The following is a 23,233-nucleotide window of genomic DNA, read 5'->3' as shown; positions in this document are numbered from 1 at the left end:
AAAAAAATTAAAACAATTGTTTAACATCATTGCTATTCCTTCACCCTCCACAATTTGACAGCCTCCTTCATCTCTGAGTGGTCCTACCCTCTCTGATTTATTCTTTTACTTTTAATATGCTTATAAAGCCCTTACTACTTCCTTTTATATTTGGCCCAGAAATTCGGGTCCCAACGCATGAGTACGCATGGGGTACTCACCCGTAGGCCCAACAGAAGTGCCGGTTTCGTGCATGCACTGCGCATGCGTGGGAAACCAGCACTTCCATTCCCCTGAAAGAAGGGGTTGACGGGTGGAACGCGTGCGCAGGAGAGGCAGCACGTGCGCATCGAACTTACGTTTTTTTTGCAGGTTTCTCCGGGAGGGTAAGTCTCCAGCAGCTACACTTTTAAAAAAGCAGGTGCAAGGCCTGCTTTTAACAAGGTAAGTGGTGAATTAATTAAAATTAAAACATTTTTTCCACAGGTTTATTATTTTTAAATACTTTAAAGAAAGGTAAGTTTATTTTTAGCCCTGTTAGAAAATGTAATTAATTTTTTCAAAAATTTGAATTATTGTTTAAAATAGTTATTTCATGTAATTTATAGTTATTTTAAAAATGTGATTTAAAAAAAATGTATTTGACGTTTGTGATGTTTTGGGGCTTATAGTATTTATAGGTTTGACAGCTCTTCCTGTCAAACTTATGAATGAAGCATTCCCTGCTACCATTGGCTCTCCATGGCCCACGTGATCCCAGGGGACGCATCGAACTAACTGCGCCCCTGGGATACACAAGCACTGCACGCCGGCAGTTGGAGGAGGCCCAGGATCAGAATCCCACGCGGGCCCACAGCTCAACGGCCAGCGCGCTAGGTAAGTGCAGGTCGGGGGCTTGCACCCGCGGGAAGCCCCCGACCCGAATTTCTGGGCCATTATCTGCTAGCCTTTTTCACATTCCCTTTCCACCCTTCTAATCTCTCTCTTCACTCCCCACTACACTTTTTCTCATTATTTAACCTTAGTATTAGCCTTAATTTTTATCTCGTGACTCCTTTTCAATTTTCAGCTTTTTTATCTCTTTATCCATGGAACTCAATTCTTTGATGCACCTTCTTGCCTTATAGGAAAATATTTATTTTGTACTATGCGCATCTCGTATTTGAAGATTTCCTACAGATTGACCTATTGTTTACCTTTCTGCCCAGTTAATTTTGATCCAAGCCCTTATCTTGCTAAACTTTGTCTTTTTTTCCAGTCTAATAATCTTGGTTACCGTTTCTATTTTTTGCAACCTTTTCTATTTTTAAACTGAACCTGATTAGGTTATGGCTACTATTTTCCCCATTGTTCTCCTACTCTCATTAGTTATTTGCCACATTTCATTTACCAGAAGTAGTTGGACTAGCAGTCCTGGACGCATTCTAAAAGGCATGTTCCATAGGAACAGGAGTAGGCCATTTAACCCCGCGAGCCTGTTTCACCATTCAATGAGATTGTGGCTGACCTGTGATTTAACCCCATATACCTGCCTTTGGCCCATATCCCTTAATACCTTTGGTTAACAAAAATCTATCGATCTCCGATTTAAAATTAACAAATGACCGAGCATCAACTGCCGTTTGCGGAAGAGAGTTCCAAACTTCGTGTATAGAAGGGTTTCCTAACTTCACTCCTGAAAGGTCTGGCTCTAACTTTTAGGCTATGTTCCCTAGTCCTAGACTTCCCAACCAACGGAAAAGTTCCCCTCTATCTACCCTATCAGTTCCCCTTAATATCTTGAAATCGCACCTTAACCTTCCAAATTCCAGGGAATACAACCATAGTTTGTGTAATCTCACCTCGTATTTTAACCCTTGGAGTCCAGGTATCATTCTGGTAAATTATGCTGCACTCCCTCCAACGCCAATATATCCTACCTAAGGCGTGGTTTAAAGCACTGGACACAGATCTCTAGGTGTGGTCTAACTAGAGCTTTGTATAGTTGTAGTATGGCTTCTACCCCCTTGTATTCTAGTCCTCTAGATATTGTGGGAGACTACAGTCTCCCGCGTAAAGAAATAGGCAACACAGCGAGCTACAAGAAATAGGTCTTACTCCAACTCTCTCAATACAGTACTGAATTCGTAAAGCCCGCGAGCCTGTGATGACTCACGGATTGGTCACCTGCTGGAACCTGATTGGTTTTCCTTCTCTCAGCAGCAGGCAAGTCTGAACATGCCTTATTCCTCTCAGCTTGCAACTGTCTTGCGGGGGGAGGGGAATACAGCAGTTAAAAGGGGATTATACAGGTTTATCTACATAGTGTTTCCCCAATGTGGCAACGCCACATACGCCCCCCCAGAATCCTCATTAACTGTAAAAGTCAGTCTCTGCGGAGGTTTGACCAAATGGCCGTAGCGGCTGTAGTAGCCATCTGGCGTGTGAGGAGGGCTGTCTGGGAGGTCGGCCGGTTGGTTCGTCGGCTGGTCTGGCGGCTGGTCTGCCGGCGAAGGTGGGGTGGCGGCCGGGAAGTAAGGTTCTGGCATGTCTTGGTCCTCTTGTGGGGCCGCCGCCAACGCGGGAGGTCTGCCCCGCCGTGGGGGAAGAGCCGGACGAAACGGGAAGCTGAGGTCCAGGTGCGCCGGTTTGAGGCGGTCTACTGAAATAAGGTCCGGCTTCCCGCCGACGTCGATAAGAAAAGCTTTGTCCCCCGTCTCCAATACTGAGAAGGGGCCGGTGTATGGTGCCTGCAGCGGGCCTCTGTGCGCGTCCTGGCGCACGAAGACGAACTCCGCATGTCATAAGTCCCGAGGCACGTAGGACGGCTGCGGGCCGTGTTGCGAAGTGGGCACTGGACGGAATTGCTGGGCCGCGTCCTGGTGCAGGGAAAGCTGTCTGGCGGCCGACCACGGCTCCGTTGTCAGGGGGAGGAAGTCGCCTGGTACTCTGAGCGGTTGGCCGTAGACCATCTCGGGCGCGGAGGTCCTCTTTGGGCGCGGTGCGCAATCCCAGGAGGACCCAGGGTAGTTTGTCGATCCAGCTGGTGTCGGCCAGGCTGGCGCGGAGGGAGACTTTCAAAGAACGATGAAAGTGCTCGCAGAGCCCGTTGGCCTGCGGGTGGTAGGCTGTTGTCCTGTGCAACTTGGTGCCGAGGCCGGCGGTGATGGCATTCCACAAGTGGGAGGTGAACTGGGGGCCTCTGTCCGAGGATATGTCGGTCGGCACACCGAACCGGGCCACCCATGTCGAGACGAATGCTCGCGCGACGTCGGTCGTGGTGGTAGAGGCGAGGGGAACCGCCTCGGGCCATCTGGTGGTGCGGTCGACGATCGTGAGCAGGTGTGAGAAACCGTGTGACGGCGGCAAGGGGTCTACCAGATCGACGTGGACGTGATCGAAACGCCTCTCGGGCACCGGGAAACACTCCAATGGCGCCTTGGTGTGCTGCTGGACCTTAGCGCGCTGACACGCCACGCATGTGTTGGTCCAGTCTCTCTCATCCTTGTGGAGTCCAGGCCAGACGAACTTGGCGGACATGAGTTTCTGAGACGCACGCATCCCTGGATGTGAGAGGCCGTGGATGATGTCGAAAACTCGCTTGCGCCAGGCGGATGGGACGACCGGCCTAGGCGAGGGGACTGAGATGTCGCACAGGAGGGTTGTGCCGGCTGCGTGGAAGTGGATGTCGGCCAGAGTGAGGCTGGTGGTTGACGTCCTGAGGGCCTGGATCTCCGCGTCAGCGGCCTGGTCTCTCGCCATGCTGGCGTAGTCGACGCCCAGGTGCACTGCGTGGAGCGAGGGTCTTGAGAGGCAGTCGGCCACCAAATTGTCCTTGCCGGCGACGTGGCGGATGTCCGTGGTGAACTCCGAGATGAAGTTGAGTTGGCGCTGTTGGCGCGCGGACCAGGGTTCGGTTACTTTGGCCATGGCGAAAGTGAGCGGCTTGTGGTCCACGAATGCGGTGAACGGCCGGCCTTCCAGGAGGAAACGGAAGTGCCGGATTGCCAGGAACAGGGCCAGGAGCTCTCTGTCGAACGTGCTGTAGGCCTGCTCGTTCTTGTACAGCTGTCGGCTGAAAAATGCCAGTGGCTGCCACGCGCCTTCGACCCACTGTTGCTGGACAGCGCCGACGGCGTAATCCGAGGCGTCCGTGGTGAGGGCGGTCTTGGCGCCCGGGATGGGGTGGGTCAGTAGTGTGGCGTTGGCCAAGGCGCTTTTGGTCTGGTGGAAGGCTGTCGCCATCTCGCTGGACCAGGTGAGTTGCTCTTTGCCCGTTTTGCCCCTGGTGGCTTCGTAGAGGGGGCGCATGAGTGAGGCGGCCTTGGGCACGAAACAGTGATAGAAATTGACCATCCCCAAAAATTCCTGCAGCACCTTGACCGACGTGGGCTGGGGAAAGTCCGCCACCGCCTGCACCTTGGAAAGTAGGGGAATGGCTCCCCTTGGTGAGATTCTGTGGCCGAGAAAGTCAATTTGGGCTGCTCCGAACTGGCATTTGGCCGGGTTGATGATTAGCCCGTGTTGGCTGAGGCGCTGGAAAAGAGAGCGCAAATGCGTGATGTGCTCGGCCTTGCTGGTGCTGGCCACGAGGATATCGTCCAGATAGACGAACAGGAAGCTCAGGTCCCGTAGGACGGAATCCATGAGCCGTTGGAAGGCCTGTGTGGCGTTCTTGAGCCCGAAGGGCATGCGCAGGAACTCAAACAGTCCGAAGGGGGTGATGACCGCCGTCTTCTGGACGTCTGCGTGGTGGACGGGGACCTGATGGTAGCCGCGAATCAGGTCAACCTTGGAAAAGACGGACTTTCCTGCTAGGTGTGCCGAGAAGTCTTGGATGTGCGGAATGGGGTATCCATCGGGCGTGGTGGCGTCGTTGAGCCGTCTGTAGTCACCGCAGGGGCGCCAGCCACCACCCGGCTTGGGCACAATGTGGAGGGGGGACGACCAGGGGCTGTTCGAGCGGCGGATGATGCCCAGTTTCTCCACCGTGGCGAATTCTTCCTTGGCCACCGCCATCTTGGCTGGGTCCAGGCGTCTGGCTCGGGCGAACACTGGTGGTCCCGTAGTGGCGATGTGGTGCTCAACACCATGCTTGGCTGCCGCGGCTGAGAAGGTCGGTTGTGTGAGCCTCGGGAAATCTGCGAGTAGGCGAGCGTAGTCGTCATCCGCCGGGGCAGAGCAGGACCCGACGAGGGCCGGGCTGTTGCTCTGCTGGCAGGCCAGTGAAGCGAAAGTTGCTGCGTCGATCAGGCGCCTGTCGCGGACGTCGACCAGGAGTCCGTGGGCGCAAAGAAAATCGGCGCCCAGCAAGGGATGTGCCACCGAGGCCGTCCCGAAATCCCACGTAAATCGCTGGCCGTTGAAACAAACCTCGGCCCGTCGCTTTCCAAAAGTAGCGATGGCTGCGCCATTTGCCGCCACGAGGGGTGGGCCGCTGCAGCCTGCCTGGATGTCGAGCTGGGAGGCAGGAATTATGCTGCATTGGGCTCCGGTGTTGCAAAGGAATCTGCGCCCTGAAAGGGAGTCGGTTATGTACAGCAGTTTACCTGTGGTGCTGATGGCCATCGTGGCGGCGGGGGTGCGATCGAGCGGGCCTAGACAGCGGCGCGGGGCTGGCGCGTTGGGCCGGGTGGCCATCTTGGTTTGATCGAAGGAGCAGGGTGCTCTGCAGCGTTGGGCCTTGTGGCCGAAACGCGCGTGGTAGTAGCATAGTTCTGCGGCCTGGCGTGGCGGCGCGCGCTCGGTGGTGTCGGGGAGCTTCGCGGCTGCACAGCCGATTTGGGCGACGGCGAAGATTTTGTCCGCGGCAGCTGCCAGTTGTACGCAGTCCATGATCGGGGACCCCACGAGGGCAGTCTGTACCTGCTGAGGAAGCAGGCTGAGAAAAAGGGCCCGAAACAAGAAGCACTGCGGTTCAGAGCCCAGGAGCGCAAGCATCCGGCTCATCAACTGGGTTGGGGTATAGTCGCCGAGGCCTGGTAGTGAAAGAAGCCTACGGGCCCTCTCCTCCCCGGACAGGCCGTAAGCCTGCAGCAAGCGGCCCTTAATGGTTGAGTACTTGCCGGTCTGTGGTGGGTTCCCCAGCAGGTCGAGAACTTCGGCGGCGGTGGAGCTTGCTAGTGCTGAGACTACATGGAGGTACCTTTCTTCATCGTCTTGAACCCTGCGAAGGGTGAATTGGGCCTCCGTGTGCGCGAACCAAGCTGGTGCTTGGTGTTCCCAGAAGGTGGGGAGCTTCAAGGACGCGGCGCCGGCCGACATCGGGCTGCTGCTGGTTGCCACCGGGTCGTTGCTGGCCTCTGTAGGGCTACGTGAGTCGGGGGCTTCGGCCGCCGACATTCGGGGTCACCAATGTGGGAGACTACAGTCTCCCGCGTAAAGAAATAGGCAACACAGCGAGCTACAAGAAATAGGTCTTTACTCCAACTCTCACAATACAGTACTGAATTCGTAAAGCCCGCGAGCCTGTGATGACTCATGGATTGGTCACCTGCTGGAACCTGATTGGTTTTCCTTCTCTCAGCAGCAGGCAAGTCTGAATATGCCTTATTCCTCTCAGCTTGCAACTGTCTTGTGGGGGGAGGGGAATACAGCAGTTAAAAGGGGATTATACAGGTTTATCTACATACACACAGGCCTAGAAATTCAGTTGCCTTAGCGCCGCTTTTGAGGCGCTAGAGGGACTAGCGCCAGAGTTATGGCCAGTTTAAAAATTCCCTGGGGCCCTAAATCGGCGTTGCACCGGTAGCGCTGCGCCGGCACCGATGACGTCATCGGTGTGCGCAGCGTCCCGGTTGCCGTGGTAACCCGCCCATTGGGAGGCGCTGAAACCCTCCAGTGGCGCCGGCAGCCGTTTGGGCGCGGCGCTACTGAATTTTTGGCGCGCGCAGGGGGACTTAGTGCCGGCACTAACTTCCGGCGCTAAAGCCCTGGCTGTGCCAAAACTCAATTTCTAGGCCACAGTGTTTCCCCAATGTGGCAATGCCACAATATAAAGGCCAGCATTTCATTAGCCTTTTTGATTATTTTCTGTACCTGCCCATGACATTTTAATGATCAATGTACATGGACCCCCAAGTCTCTTTGGACCTTCACTGTTTCTAGCTTTTCACCATTTAGAAAGTACTCTGATCTATTTTTAGGTCAGTGTGGATGACCTCCTATCGCTATGTTCCCTGGGGCTGCACGGGGCATTCAAGATACCGCGCATGTGCGTTTTTTACGTTGAAATGCCAGCAAGCCGCCTGTGCGAGTTGCCTGGAGCAGTGCGCAGCCGCACACCTTACAGGGAACAACTACTTCTTAGGCAGTCCCTCGGAACCGAGGATGACTTGCTTCCACATTAAAAATGAGTTCGCAGGTGACTGATGAGTCCAATGCGGGACCTACAGTCTCTGTCACAGGTGGGGCAGACGGTGGTTGAAGGGGCGGGTGGGTGGGGTGCTTGGGTTGACGTACGCTCCTTGCCCTGCCTGCGCTTGGCTTCCACTTGCTCCCAGCGAAGAGACTCGAGGTGTTCGGCACCTTCCCGGATGCTTCTCCTCCACTTTGTGCGGTCTTGGGCCAGGGATTCCCAGGTGTCGGTGGGGATGTTACACTTTTTCAAGGAGGCTTTGAGGGTGTCCTTGAAGCATTTCCTCTGCCCACCTGGGGCTCTCTTGCCGTGCCGGAGCTCAGAGTAGAGCGCTGGTTTTGGGAGTCTCATATCAGGCATGTGACCCGTCCATCGGAGCTGATTGAGCGTGGTCAGAGCTTCGATGCTGGGGATGTTGGCCTGAGCAAGAACACTGACGTTGGTGCGCCTATCCTGCCAATGGATTTGCAGGATCTTGCGGAGGCAGCATTGGTAGTACCTCTCCAGTGCTTTGAGGTGCCTGCTGTGCATGGTCCATGTCTCTGAGGCATACAGCAGGGCAGGTATCACTGCTGCCCTGTAGACCATGAGCTTAGTGCCGGGTTTGAGGTCCTGGACTTCAAACACTCTCTTCCTCAGGTGACCGAAGGCTGCACTGGCACACTGAAGGCGGTGTTGGACAGCATATGAGTAACCCATAAAGATCTGAAGTGAATGTTATGTATGCCTTTCTCATCACTGGAATAATAAATCACATTGATCATGTATTATTGTGAATGCTATGAGAATTGTTCAATTTAAAACGCATATTGAGTTGCTCCTTCTGTTGCAGGTGAATCGGGTCTATGTTATTTTTGATCAGCCCATGGTTGTATCAATGATTAAGCTCTGGAATTATTCAAAAACCCCTCAAAGAGGAGTCAAAGAATTTGGGGTATGTTATCTTGCTTTTAAGTGACTTGGAGTAATTAAACTTGTTAATTCTATGCTCCTTAGTAACCATACCAAATTTAATTAGATGCACACTCATTATAAGTATAAAACTCATTATTTAACCATATAGTTTTAAGAATCTCGTATGTAGCTGGCCACCATCACAGCAAACATTTACTAAGAAAAGATTTTAAATGGGATACTGTTGATGTTACAATTGGAAAATTTAGGCCAAGAATTTTGGTCTGCATTCATGATGTTTAAAGTAGCAAAAAGAGAAATTTAAATAATCAGGCTTGGGAATTAATGTGAACATCCTTATCACAATTGTCAGTTACACTTTTAAGTACATATGCATGTGAGATGAGAGGATTTTTTTTAAACCTATCTCAGCATTGTTTACTGTGATCTATCAATACAAGAGGTTAAATTAATTCAGTATTTGGTTTTGTCTACATTATTACTCCATATTTATGAGCATTTTTCTGTTGTTTCATAGCTACTTGTTGATGATTTATTAGTCTACAATGGAATCCTAGATATAGTGAGTCAAGTGGCCCGTGGTATCCTTCCAACTTGTGAGCCTGTTATCCCATATCATACTATCCTTTTCACCAATAATGAGAAGATTTCACACACACAGAGAAATACTGTTATAAGGTAAGTTGAATCAAATATATTACAGTTCAGAGAAAAACTACTGTTCCTAAATTAGGTTTCTCTGTCATGCATTTGTCTATGTAGGGGCGATTCCACAATCTTGCACTCCCAGCATGCACTTTGAGGGAGCATAAAACAGAGATAGGGCGACAGAACTGCAGCCTCAATTCTCCAACCCACCTTCCCATTAAGTGAAGGTCACTGCTGAGACTGTGGAATCACCCCATATATGTATGCAAGTAAAATGGGTGGCAAGGCCTTTTGATTTCTGCCCATAAATCTATTGACAAAAAAAACAAAAAATGTTCTCTTCCAATGGAAGATATTAGTTAGCTTTGCATAGGGATAATTAAAGATGGTTTTTACTGATTTCCACTATTTTTAATGATGTTGGTTGAGGGATAAATATTGGCCAAGACACCGGGAGAACACCCCGTTCTTCAAATAGTTCCATGCAATCTTTTATGTCAGTGTGAGAGGGCAGACACTCAGTTAAACATCTCATCCAAAAGACGCCACCTCCAACAATGCAGCACTCTCAGCACTGCATTGAACTGTCAGCCTCGATTATGTGCTCAAGTCACTGGAGTGGCTATTGAACCGATAACCTTCTGTACCAGACGGGATAGAAAGAAAGGAAAAAAGACTTGCATTTATATAGTACCTTTCACGACCTCAATGTCCCAAAGCGCTTTACAGGCAACAAAATACTTTTGAAGTGTAGTCACTGTTGTAATGCAGGAAACGTGGCCGCCAATTTGCGCACAGCAAGATCCCACAAACAGCAGTGAGATAATGACCAGATGATCTACTTTAGTGATGTTGATGGGCCAGGACACCGGGGATAACTCCTCTGCTGTTCTTCGAATAACGGCATGGGATCTTTTATATCCACTCGAGGATAGACAGGGCCTTGGTTTAACGTCTCCTCCGACAGTGCAGCACTCTCTCAGTACTGGGCTGAAATGTCACCCTGGATTTCGTGTTCAAGTTTCTGGAGTGGGACTTGAACCCACAACCTTCTGACTCAGAGGCACTCTATCTACAATGGTGCCAGAAGGATCATGCTTTTGCTGAGAGACACCATCAGTATTTTCTCAGGAAAGAAAGGGTTGTTTCACTTGGTGATTGGAGGAGGGGCCACTTTGTGATTAGCAGCTGTTAATGAAGGGTGAAGAAGAGCTGATAGTGGCTGCTGCAGGAAGCGGGAACAGTACAGGCTGATTCTGAGTCAATTTCTCTGTGTTTAGCAGTAAGAAGATGTCAGCAACGTTATATATTTAGGATTTTGTGAAGAGAACAAGAAAAAGGAGCATATCTGATTAAACCTATGAACCAGTTAATTAATGTTTTGTTTTATTTTAATTTTAATTATTTTGTGCAGCAACCAAGTGGAAGATCAGGATGTGAAAATGACCAATGAAAACCAAATTATTCAACGATCCAAGAAGAAGCAAACAGCTGACCCAGGTTTGATTTTCATTTTTTTCTCTGTTTAACCCAGGTGAAGGGCCAAGGCCCATTATACAGAACATCAGCAAGGATGGAAAAAGCAGATGAGATGAATCAAGAAATTGTTTTTAGATTCCCCTCAACTTGGGTTTAGGAGACTGTAGATTGTAAGATGAACAGAAGACTGAGAAAGCCGCAAGCCAGAAGTCGTGGTCAATGTAGGAACCAATGACATAGGAAAGAGTAGGATGGAAGTCTTGTGGAGGTGGTATGAGAAGTTAGGGGCAATGCTGAAGAGCAAAAACTCAAGGGTAGTAATCTCAGGATTACTTACTGTGCCACATGCTGGGCAGGTTAGGCAAGGAAAGATTAGATCTATTAATGCGTGGCACGAGATTACACAGAGTTGAGAGGCTGTGGAGTTCACTTCCAGGATTAGTGGTCAAGGCAGAAATTATGTTGTCATTCGAGATTAGATTGGATAGGTAGATGAAAGAAAAGAAAATAAAAGGATAGGAGAACAGGGTGGGAAATGTGATTTGGACTATTTGCTTGCATGGATGGTAAACACTGACACAGACTGGTTGGGCCGAATGTTGTAAAATCTGTGTATTTCTATGAACATATAATACTGGAGCTTTTATTTAAAGAAAAGTTTTCAGTATATGCGAAGGACAGAATGCAAGGAAGCAGTTGGTTTCAAGCTTTTATTCCATCTCATTTTCTTAAACTTATTACAACACTATACATGTGGATCTCCTTCATAAGCTGTGCCTACAAATAAGTTTAACCTTTGGTTTCTTTTTAGCGCTGCGTCCAAAAACATGCATGACTGACAGGGGATCAACTGGGAGAAGGAGATTCTGATAAAGATCTCAGCGTGGTGCATTGTCCTGAAATTATAGTAATTCCTTTGGCTTCAGATTTGGATTATACTCTCTGTTAATGACTAAAACACAGTTTTGCTATTTATTTTTAGCAAAAGTTGATAGGAATTCTTCTTCAAAACAGCAGCAGACTGATCACACTTAAAGGCTATTTCCCTGACATCAATTTAAACGCTGACATATTTGATTCTTTTCTCTTTTTTTGGAATTTTTTTTGGCTACTTTATCAGCTGAAGGGGGAATGAGTGTGCTAGGTCACCTAGTGTTAGCATTGAACTTCCAAGTCAGATATAGCATGGTCAAATAGAGAGTGAAGCTCCATTTACTCTGTGCCATAATGTGCCTTATGCCTGGCTTCATAAGGACAGCCCTAACAACATCAGCAAGAATATTATTTGCTACTCCAGTCACCCTTTTGGTGCACCTGTCTTACCGACAATTTGCGCCATTCAGCTGTGTCCACGCAAAATTGAAGTGACACTAACGAAGCGATTATCAATCCCATCTCAGGACTTTTAAAATTTGGTAATGCTTTGACGTAAATCAATATTTGCAAATATACTCATCAATTTAGGTGCATCTTTGTCTAACTGTGTCAAGTAAATAGCCCTTAAATTTGAGAAAATCCTTGACGAGTAAGTCTAAATAAATATTCAACCACTTGCACTATGGTGTAATCAAACTCAATTAAGATAAAATTCTTATTCAAACTTTTTTTTAAATTCCTTGGTTTATTTATTACACATGTTCTGTTCTAAGAAGAACTGGTACTTGTTAGAAACAGCAATTTTTGGGTAAACTGTGTTCCTGTCATTAGAATATCATCTGCATTGATTCAACCACATTATTATTACTGACTTTATTATCATTCAAGCAACATTATTTGATTATTTGTTCAGTATATAATTGACATTTGAAACCTGATGAGCACTAAGTGACCTTTTAAGCAACTGCCTGCTTAAACAGGGAAATGTTCAACATAAGAATTTGTTTCTTTAAAAAAAATCTGTTGCTAGTTCTACACTTTCAGCAATTCAGTGGAGTAATAAGAATGCAAAGTACATAAAGCTATGTATATTCATTGGCTATGCTGAGTCAATATGGCTCCTTCTCACATTGAGAACTTTTATTTTTGTTAATGCCTCACTTTGAAACACAAGTATTACAAAATGCCAACACAAGCTGGGTCCGGTACATGCGATTGATTGCATTGCATCTAACCAGTGCTTGTGTCTTATGAACCCTGTGACAATGTTCATAGCATTTGAAGAAATTTAAAATGTACTGATGTCTTGTACTTAGACATGTATCAAACTTTATTCTTTCTTACATTTTCCATGTAATAATTGTACATATGTATTCAGTGTGTAAAGAAATGTATACTTATTAAAATTTATTATTTCTAATTTTAAAATCTAATGAGAAATTTCTAATATAAGTAGCTTTGCAGTTATAAATAAAAATCAAGTTCTAAGCAACAGCAAATGTATATTGTTATGAAATCCATTTTCCATCATATATTAATGATTGTAATATTTAGGTAGAAGTAAACTAATTCTGAATCTGTTATCTGAAAAGGACTCCCTTCATCAAAATTCTGTTCACGTGCTATTCCTAACCCAATTTTTAATGTGTGTATTTGAACCTTTCTGTCATAAGGAACAACTTGGGTCAATTTTCCCAATCATCTTAATCCTGAAAATTTCAATTAGGCCACATCAAAGTTTATTTGACAAGAAAACTCCTTTAATTTTACTCATTACTTAAATTCCTCATACCCAGAATCATCTTGGTACTTAGCTCTGTACCCACTTGAGCCTATTAAATGACCAGAACTGGACACAGCATCCCGATGATGTCAACCAACACCATTAAACTCATGACCTCAGACACCTTTTATTGTAATATTAGGATTTGGGTATTTTTGGCACAAAAAAGTAGTATGAAAACAAGCTTGAATGATTCTAGTCCAAGGGTGTCGCCTACATCCTTGAAATGCAAAAGCTGTGACAGTTCAAGGGCCAGCAGTTCTTTGGTAGAAATCTGGCCTCAGACAAAGTCAACTTTCTGAATCTTTTGTTGGCATAGGGACCACTTTCCATAACTTTAGTCATATAAGGTCCCATTTGTCTTCGAAATGCCAAATATAATCTCCCATCATCAAGACTTGCTAGTACAGTATTGGGTAATTAATGGCCTATAAATCCGGTCAAGTAGTGCCCGTTTTTCAGGCGCTCTGCAACCTCCTGAAACCCCAGAATGGCAGGCTGGAAGCGCATGCACACTTCCAACCAGAAGTGTGTCATCCGCCATATTGGGTAAGCAAGAAGTGTCCATTACCCAAGCCTAATGCAGGCATTGGCCGTTTGCATATGCAAGTAAGGGACCCAATGCCTGCTTCAGGTCCCAGCTGCAACATTGGTTACCTTGATGCACTCAACAAAACCAACCCTAAAGATCGCCTTCATAAAAAGGGTTAGTTACTTACCTGTAAAGCACCATCCCGATTGTCGCTGCTCCCGGCCCCGACCTCCACCCCTGGCCCCAACCTCCAGGCTCCTTGACCCCCGACCTTCCCGCCCGCTCCTGATTGCTCCCCCCAGCCGCCGATCGCTCCCCCGTCCACCAACCATTCCCCCTCAAAAATGGGCGCTCCAGAATTTCTAGCACGATTATTTTTACTACTGGGGTCCAAACGCAGGCCGTTTTCATTACGGGCTCTTGTCTTCATCTGATCCTTTTGGACACAACTGTGATATCTTCTTTCCCATGAAAGGAACTTTGTACCTTGGCAGCCATAGTGGGTATTGCTCAGAGGCTTTGCTAGTGTTCCCTAAACTTTCCTGATACTGTTTCAACCTGCTTCCCAAAGCAATACTTCCCTGAAATGGGGATTTCCAACCATTTCTACTGCATGTTTAAGGAAAATTCAAAATTGTAAACAATAAAAGTATGAAAAGCTTGAATCCCTGCACTAGAGAATGCATAATTGTGTTACGGGCAGATTTCTTACAGGATCTTTATGGTCTTTGTTACAATGTGCATTTTAGCAAGGGTGTTTTTTCTGAAGGCATCATGGGTCTGAATAACAGTCTGCACCACCTCCTAATGGACAAACAACCTAGTGGGCTTTGTAAATCACTGTCTTCATTTGGAGTGAGTACTGGGTATATATTCTTCAATCATTCCAACTTTTTAGGTCCTTTCTGGGTGTGGAAGGGGACTGCGATTCTACACTGGATGATTGACTTGTTGAACTTCATGTTTGTGGGAAATTACTGAAACAGATGAAGCAGATTCCTCCACATATGAAGAGCTTATGCATAATTTGTTATGGTTGTTTGGTTGGCTGGTGCAAAGGTAGATGTTTGGGGAAAGCATAAAAATAGCAGGTTTCCACAAGGAGGGAACACAATGGTAAAACAACAAATATGTCCTTTTGAATTAGATGATTCTTAGGCATTACTTGGATGGGGGAGGGGAGTACATTTATATTAAAGTATCTCTCACCATTCTGTTGTCCCCCCTCTTCCTCCTTCACAAGCACTTACTTCTCCATTTAGGTTTCCCAGTACAAAAATGACAGTTTAAAAAAAAAATGATTGTGATTTTATTGAAAAACATCATCTTTAAAAGCTTTCACTACAACATACTTCTGTGTTAAGGAACTCACTGAGAGCGAAAATGTCCGTACAATCAACATTTATTGTCTCAAATTAAGAAAAATAGGGAATTGAATTGAAATCTCAATCTTAAAACTGTCATTTCATGATGAGAGTGTGCTTCAGTTCCTGATATAAGGACATGGGCTCAATTCTTTCTTACATTACAACAGTGACTACACTTCAAAAATACTTCATTGGCTGTAAAGCCCTTTGGGACGACCTGAAGTCATGAAAGGCGCTATATAAATATAAGTTTTTCTTTTGACAGTCCTGAATTTATAGACTTCACAAAATAATTTGTGATTATAAATTTTATTTTGTAATTTCTGTGAAACTGCAGCATAGCACACTATAGCATGCCAGTGTGGTTGCTATAGAAACATTTTTGCTACAGTTTTCTCCCCAGTATTATGTTATCAGATTTAGAATGAGAAGAGCTGAAGACAGTGACAAGTTGGGGAATAAAAAAATAAGTTTTAAAATAAAGATTTAAGATCATTTAAGGGGGAAAATCATACACCTAAAACTATGGGTAGATTGTCCGCCCTGTCTAGAGACTTAAAGGAACTTCACATGACATCTCTCTCCCTGCACTACAGGAAAAGAAAACCGTTGAGTAATCATAAGAAAACAGATAGTGAGAAAGGCCACTCACTGCAAGTCAGTTCCTTCCACAAACATTGCTTTTTAGCAGAAAGTTCTCCCTGACTGCCAAATGTAATGGAGTGATATTAACTGGGAGATGCGCGGGCAGCCAGGGCATCCGATATCACGTGAGAAACCCGGAAGTATGTTCAGCGCATCAGACAGTGGCTTTTTAACTCGGCCACCTCATTACCATTTTACTTATGGGTTTGTTGTCCAATCTGTGGCAGTGGGGGACCCGCATGACACGATCTCAACTCCGGTATTGAAAGGGTCAACCAAGGATGCAATTTAGAGAAGTTGGAGTTGACAGGAAGAGAAGAGGAAGTTAAGGAATGGAGTCGAGATGTTCCAAGGCTGCACCCCGGTTCACTGATACCTCTCTCGATGTGCTGCTGGGGGCTGTGAGGAGCTGGAGGGAGATACTATTCCCTAGCAATGGGAGGGAGAAACCAGCAGCAGTAATGAAGAGGATGACGCTTTTATGAAGGGGAAGTCATGTTTGACAAATTTGCTCAAATTCTTTGAGGACGTAACAACCAGGGTGGATAAAAGGGGAACCAGTGGATGTGGTGTATTTGGACTTCCAAAAGGCATTTGCCAAGGTGCCACACAAAAGATTACTGCACAAGATAAAAAAATCACGGGATTGGGGGTAATATACTGGCATAGGTGGAAGATTGGCTATCTAACAGAAAACAGAGAGTTGGGATAAATGGTTCATTCTCAGGTTCGCAATCAGTAAATAGTGGTGTTCTGCAGGGGTCAGTGCTGGGACCCCAACTCTTTACAATCTATATTAACGATTTGGAGGAAGGGACCAAGTGCAACATATCCAAGTTTGCCGACGATACAAAGATGGGAGGGAAAGCAGTGAGTGAGGAGGACTTAAAAAAAACTGCAAAAGGACATAGACAGGCTAAGTGAGTGGGCAGAAATTTGGCAGATGGAATATAATGTTGGAAAGTGTGAGGTTATGCACTTTGGCAGAAAAAAATCAAAGAGCAAGTTATCTAAATGGAGAGAAACTGCAAAGTGCTACAGTACAAAGGGATCTGGGGGTCCTGGTGCATGAAACACAGAAGGCTAGTATGCAGGTACAGCAGGTGATCAGGAAGGCCAATGGAATCTTGGCTTTTATTGCAAGGGGGATGGAGTATAAAAGCAGGGAAGTCTTGCTTCAGTTATATAGGGTACTGGTGAGGCCACACCTGGAATACTGCGTACAGTTTTGGTTTCCATACTTAAGAAAAGATATACTTACTCTCGAGGCAGTTCAGAGAAGGTTCACTCAGTTGATTCCGGAGATGAGGGGGTTGACTTAGGAAAGGTTGAGTAGGTTGGGCCTCTACTCATTGGAATTCAGAAGAATGAGAGGCAATCTTATCGAAACATATAAGATTGTGAGGGGGCTTGATCGGGTGGATGCGGGGAGGATGTTTCCACTGATGGGTGAGACTAGAACTAGGGGGCATAATCTTAGAATACGGGGCTGCCCTTTCAAAACTGAGATGAGGAGAAACTTCTTCACTCAGAGAGTAGTAAATCTATGGAATTTGCTACCTCAGAGAGCTGTGGCAGCTGCGACATTAAATAAATTTAAAATGGAGATAGACATTTTCCTAGCAGATAAGGGAATTAGGGGTTATGGGGAGCGGGCAGGGAAGTGGATGTGAGTCTAGGTTCGGATCACCCATGATCCTATTGAATGGCGGAGCAGGCCCGAGGGGCCGTATGGCCTACTCCTGCTCCTACTTCTTATGTTCTTATGACGCGGTTGGAGGTTGCCCAGGAGGTGAGCAGCAGGAGCGTTATGCCACGCTCCTGGATGTAGTGCAGGAAGCGCTTTTAATTACTTGACGAGGTGAGTACAGTTGCACATTCGCCTGCATGCTGCTGTGCACATCATCCCAACCCCTCACTGTCTTCTCAAACATACTCCATTGCATCACTCCTCACATCCACTTACCTTGCAGGTGCATCCATCCTTCTTTGTCTATGCACATCCTCACATCCCCATCTATCCACCCACCACTCCCACTCACCCTCATCCTTATGCAATGTTATGCCTCTCCCTGATGCTCACCAAATGAACTCCATCCATAGGCTGAACACATGCCATTACACTCACTGTTCAGGAAAGGAAAGCACAGACCACAAGGGAGAGGGAGAGAACCAGAGGTAGGCCTTCAGCCATCTCACAACCAACAGCTGCAGAGGAGGAAGCACTGGAGATCAGTGCGGTTTAAGCATCCCTGGCCGTTGGAGATGGGGAGCTCCCAGCTACCTGGTGACACAATTAACTATCAGCCACCCACGTCATTTAACACTCAGTCATGTTGGCTTGATTTCGACAGCGACTGGAAGTATGATCACCTTCATAATGATAACTTGCATCATTCTTACTTTGCCAGTACAAATTCATGTCTTTTATCACTGACCATGCCTTCACACGTGCAGCAGGAGTTGTTGGAGGTCACGGGCAACGATTCCTCAGTGGTGCATTGTTACAGGACTCATGCATACCGTGCACCAGCTCGGATACTCACACTTCGATGGGACCTTGTAGACAGAGAGTTAGGTTTTCACCTGGTCACTCTCACTTCACAAGTGAGCAAGAGCAGATGGTGGTGGCAGGAACAGCAGGGGCGAGTCCACATTGGAGGGTGCAGCCCTCTCACAGCTCTGCTCAGCTGGACATATGCCAGGCAATGAAGAGGAGAATCATTGAGCAGCAGCAGATAATGTGCAATGCACTGAGAGGCCTACCAATCCTACTCCCCACAATTGCAGAGAATGGAGGAGTCCACCTCAAGCATAAGTAGGTTGATGCTGTAGGCCATTGAGGTTGTCTTTTTCCATGAATAGTGTGGCCAGCACCATGGAACAAATAGGAATACAGATAACCTTAGCCTTGACCTTAAAGCACCCCACTGATCTACACCAAAGTGCTCTCCAGCACAGTGGTAGCAGTGAACTGCGGCTGGGTCATGAGAGGGATGGTGGTGAAAGGGGACATGAAAGTGGGCACTCCACTCAAAGTGCTTCCACTTCTCACCCGTTGCCCCCAAGCCACCCTCAGTCAGTAGCCCATGTGATACCTCATCTCCCGATAGCCGAGTCTGCTCCTCCCTTGCACAGGTGCAGGTGGAACAGTCTTTGGCGGGACCTTCATGGGCTCCAAACCCCGGAGGACATCGACCAAGAGCATCTCAGCAGTCAGAGCATGTATCTGAGCAGCCTGCCTCTACTTCTGCTCAAGCCACAGGGGCTGCACCATGTAAGAGTTGTAGGAAGAGTAAGGCTTTGCAGTTGCACATGGGTATCTGACAAAATATTATGTTAAGTTTCGGTTCTTTAGTTGGGTCACATAAATATTATTTTGCACCACTTTCCCGTCTTGTCCATTCTTGGGTGTTGGGTGGCAAGTCGCTTTTTAATTTGTTTGAAGATGAAATGGAAGACATGAATTGATGATGACCAAGGGGGGAGAGGGGGATGTTCAAAGGGTGGTTGGTTGTTTGTAGGACTGGTTTGTGTCAGTGACATTGTTGGATGGGGGCGAGGGGAGCCAGGAAGATTGGCTGTTGCATTTCCTTGTGACATGTGTCCACTGGTGCAACCTAAGTGAACCTTGCATTAATAAGGGCATTCCGGGCAGCAATGTGTGCAACTGGGGGTGCATTGCCCTCATCACCTTCCTCTTCTTCCTCCCCATCCAAATCTTCCGAGGAGCATCTGCATTCTTGGCCTAGTTCCTCCTGCAGGTCCAAACCTCGCACAACCAATCTGGAGACCTTGGCTGGTGTGTACTGAACGGTGCCTCCAGACCTGTCTAGCACATCTTCAGCATAGCAATGGCTTGTTCGATTACACGTCTAGTGGTCATATGGCATTCATTGTAGCGCGGCTGCGCTTCATTGGTCGGGTTTCTGATAAGTATCATAAGCCAAGTTTGAAGTGGCTATCCCCTGTCTCCTAGCAACCACCGCTTATGTGTGCTTGCAGGTCCGAAGACATCAGGGAGCTTGAACTGCCGCAAAACGAAAGCATCATGGCAGTTCCCTGGCAATCTTGCGCACACCTCTAGAAATATCTTTTTGCGGTTGCACATCAGCTGCACATTGATAGAGGAGAAGCCCTCGCGGTTGACGAATACTCCTGGGTGATTTGGGGTTTCCTGACTTGTGTGCAGTCAATGATGCCCGACATCTGTGGAAAGCCAGCCAGAGCGGCAAACCCGAGCGCCCGCTCATTCTGACTGGCATCATCCCAGGCGAAGTTGACATAATTGCCAGTCCTGGCAAACAAACCCATCAGTCACCTGTCTTGTACATTTGTGGGCCGCCTACTGGAAGATCCTGGATATGTCTCCAGCAGAGCCCTGGAAGAATCCGGAGGCAAAAAAATTGAGGGCGGTGATGACTTTGAAAGCCACTAGTAAAGCATGGCTACTAGGTCCAGCAGGGAGCAGGTGGTCTTCTAGGAGGCTGCAGATGTTTGCCACCACCTGACGCAACAACTTGAGACACTGCTGTTCAGACATGTCCAGGAAACTGAGCCTCTGCCCATAGACCGTGTCCTGGGTAGTGCTCCTGCGAATTGCACCCCTCTGCTGGTCCCCTCTCTGCTGCTCAGCTACAGGTCTGTGACCAGCAAACTGCTGGTGCTGTTGTTGCCGGACATGCTGGTCCTCATCTGAGGTCCAATCTAAGGCAGCCAAAACGCCACCCATCTTGATGAGATAGAACAAACCTCCAAAGTGTAGAAAGTAAAAGTACTGTGAACACCCTTTCCCACTAGCTGGTAAGAAAGCAGCTGTGGGTACTGAGCATTTATTGGCATATTTCCATGAGATTAATTGACCACCTCATTTGCCGCTGTGTTCTCACCTTGCTTGCACTGGCAAATTTCAGGAAGCCCGGGAAACCCGCGGATCCGACATTAAACTTAAATGTCTGTGTAAATATTGCTCTAATTGAGCAATTAACATAAGTTAATTGGCAACCCGCCTCTCCTGAGGGTGTTGTGCGCACGCAGCCAAACGAGCTCTTGTTAAATGCGGAAATCGGCGGGTTGGAGCCGGCTTCCCTACGTGCTTGCATTTTCCCCAGTTTTAACTCCCCACCCGCACTCAAACCCACACGCCCCACCATGTTAAAATACCCCTCCATCTCTCTAACCTTACACCTCCATTTTTCAGATTAGGAGTATACAATTGGGCAGAAACAGTTACTTATTCAGTCTTGGCAGAGCACACTTTCTACTGCCGTATCAATGCATGTCCACTCCAAGACCACAACTTTGCTATCAAGCCCTGCAAGAAAGCAGGGTGAATTCAGCATTGCCTACAAACCTAGTTATTGTGATGTCAAGCTGTGGCATTAATGGAAACAGCTTGCCAAGAGTAAGCACTTCCCCATTTTTTCAGCCCATGCTAATTGGAACTCGCTACCACAGGGAGTGGTTGAAGCGAATAGTTTGGATGCATTCAAGGGGAAGCTAGATAAACATATGAGGGAGAAGGGAATAGAGGGTTACGCTGATAGATTTAGATGAGGAAAGACGGGAGGAGGCTCGAGTGGAGCATAAACACTGACATGGACTGGTTGGGCCAAATGGCCTGTTTCTGTGCCATATACCCTATGTAATGTAATCCTATGTAATTGCCTTTTTTAAATAATATTACCATAGCTCTAGCAGCACAGGAAATATTGTATTTGTTCCATAAAGTGCTTGTTCATCTGTCCATAATGTTCAACCCCATTTATAATCCTCATTTTAAATCCTCTGACGTAAGGGGTGTTCTACGCGGAGTGAACACACAAAAGGCTGCTGGACCGGATAGCATCCCTGGACGGGTACTCAAGGAATGTGCTGATCAGCTGGCTGATGTTTTCACCGCCATCTTCAATCTGTCATTGGCCCAGGTAGTAGTCCCTACATGCTTCAAGACCACTACCATTATTCCTGTGCCAAAACAAACGGCTGTGACGTGCCTGAACGACTATCGACCTGTCGCACTCACACCCATCATAATGAAGTGTTTCGAGAGACTGGTCCTGGCTCACATCAAAGCCAGTGTTCCCGCCTCTCTTGACCAACACCAGTTTGCCTATCGTGCAAACAGATCAACAGAGGATGCAATCACAACTGCTCTACACTCGGCACTGAATCACTTAGATGGTAAAGAAACCTACATCAGAATGCTGTTCATAGACTACAGCTCAGCATTCAACACTATCGTCCCCAACAAGCTGGCCACCAAACTCCTGGCCTGAACACTTCCCTCTGCAACTGGACCCTGGACTTCCTAACTAACAGACCCCAGTCTGTCAAATTAGGTAACCACACCCCCCCCCCTGACCCTGAACACGGGGGCCCCACAAGGATGTGTGCTGAGCCCCCTCCTCTACTCCCTCTTCACCCACGACTGGGTGGCTGTTCATGGTTCCAACACCATCATCAAGTTTGCGGCTGATACCACGGTAGTAGGCCAGATCACCAACAACGATGAGTCAGCCTACAGGGAGGAGGTCCAGCATCTCGTGAAGTGGTGCGCCGATAACAACCTGGCCCTTAACATCAAGAAAACCAAAGAAATCATTGTGGACTTCAGGAAGTCTAAAGGCGGAAGTCACACCCCCATCCACATCAATGGGGCTGTGGTGGAAAGGGTGGACAGCTTTAAGTTCCTCGGAGTCCACATCACGGAAGACCTCTCCTGGTCCCTCAATATCTCCTCTCTGGTGAAGAAGGCCCAGCAGCGCCTATATTTCCTAAGGAGGCTGAAGGGATGTAACCTGTCACCCCTGATCCTCTCTAACTTTTACCGCTGCACAATAGAGAGCATCCTGACAAACTGTATCACAGCATGGTATGGCAGCTGTAGCTACTATGACCGGAAAGCCCTGCAGCGGGTAGTCAAAACTGCCCAACGCATTACCGGCACCCAGCTACCGACCATAGAGCACATATACCAGAACGCTGTTTACGGAGGTCACGGTCCATCATCAAAGACCCTACCCACCCCAGCCACAGTCTGTTCGCCCTCCTGCCATCTGGGAGACGCTACAGATGCATTCGCACCCGTATGACCAGATTTAGGAACAGCTTCTTTACCAGGGCTATCATCCTACTGAACTCCACAAATAAACTCTAAAGCCTGCACATCTGCCAATGCACTTTATTATGGTTATGTTTATGTTAATGTATTACAAGCCAAATGTATGTTGAATGTTTAAATGTCTTAATCTAAATGTACACTCTCGGGAGCCGCAAGCCTACATTTCGTTGTACTGCACTTGTGCACTAACAATGACAATAAAAGTTGATTTGATTTGATTTCATCTAGATTTTGTTTGAAAAGGTTAATTGACACATTGGGGTCGATTTTCATTGACCCGTGGAGTCGGGATTGGAGGCGTGCGGGGGATTCAAGTCCTGAATTCGTGGGTCCCGACACCATCCCGCCCCCAACCCGCCTCCATGTAAGTTTCAAAAGAGACAGGTACTCGCCCCGCACTGGGACCCGCCTACCCGAGGCAGGAAGGGATTAGTGCCAATTAACTGCCTGTTAACAGGTAGTTAACAGGCAGTTTCTAGCCTAATCCCTATTTTAAAGTTTGAAGTGTGGGATTCCCAACTGCTCCAAACCACGCCAGGTTAGAGGAGTC

At 47.4% G+C, this 23,233-nt stretch overlaps 1 protein-coding gene across 2 annotated transcripts in view; it reads left to right on the top strand.

Annotated features, from left to right (window-relative positions):
* The window catches only part of katnip (katanin interacting protein), a 144,009-nt gene extending 131,348 nt beyond the window's left edge, over window positions 1–12,661 (top strand). For both annotated transcript variants that reach the window (XM_086000481.1, XM_086000480.1), the window contains 4 exons: window positions 8,148–8,249; window positions 8,748–8,908; window positions 10,293–10,378; window positions 11,169–12,661. In XM_086000481.1, the coding sequence (XP_085856607.1) occupies window positions 8,148–8,249; window positions 8,748–8,908; window positions 10,293–10,378; window positions 11,169–11,227 (408 nt within the window). In that variant the 3' untranslated portion in view covers window positions 11,228–12,661. The remainder of the gene's footprint in view (window positions 1–8,147; window positions 8,250–8,747; window positions 8,909–10,292; window positions 10,379–11,168) is intronic.
* Window positions 12,662–23,233: the final 10,572 nt, after the last annotated feature.

This window comes from Somniosus microcephalus, chromosome 11, assembly GCF_052327205.1.
Source record: "Somniosus microcephalus isolate GS21.2 chromosome 11, FLI_Smic_1.0, whole genome shotgun sequence".
In the NCBI taxonomy this organism is placed as follows: domain Eukaryota; kingdom Metazoa; phylum Chordata; class Chondrichthyes; order Squaliformes; family Somniosidae; genus Somniosus; species Somniosus microcephalus.
The sequence above is the reverse complement of the archived record's forward strand: the minus strand, read 5'-3'. Positions and strand labels throughout refer to the sequence as shown.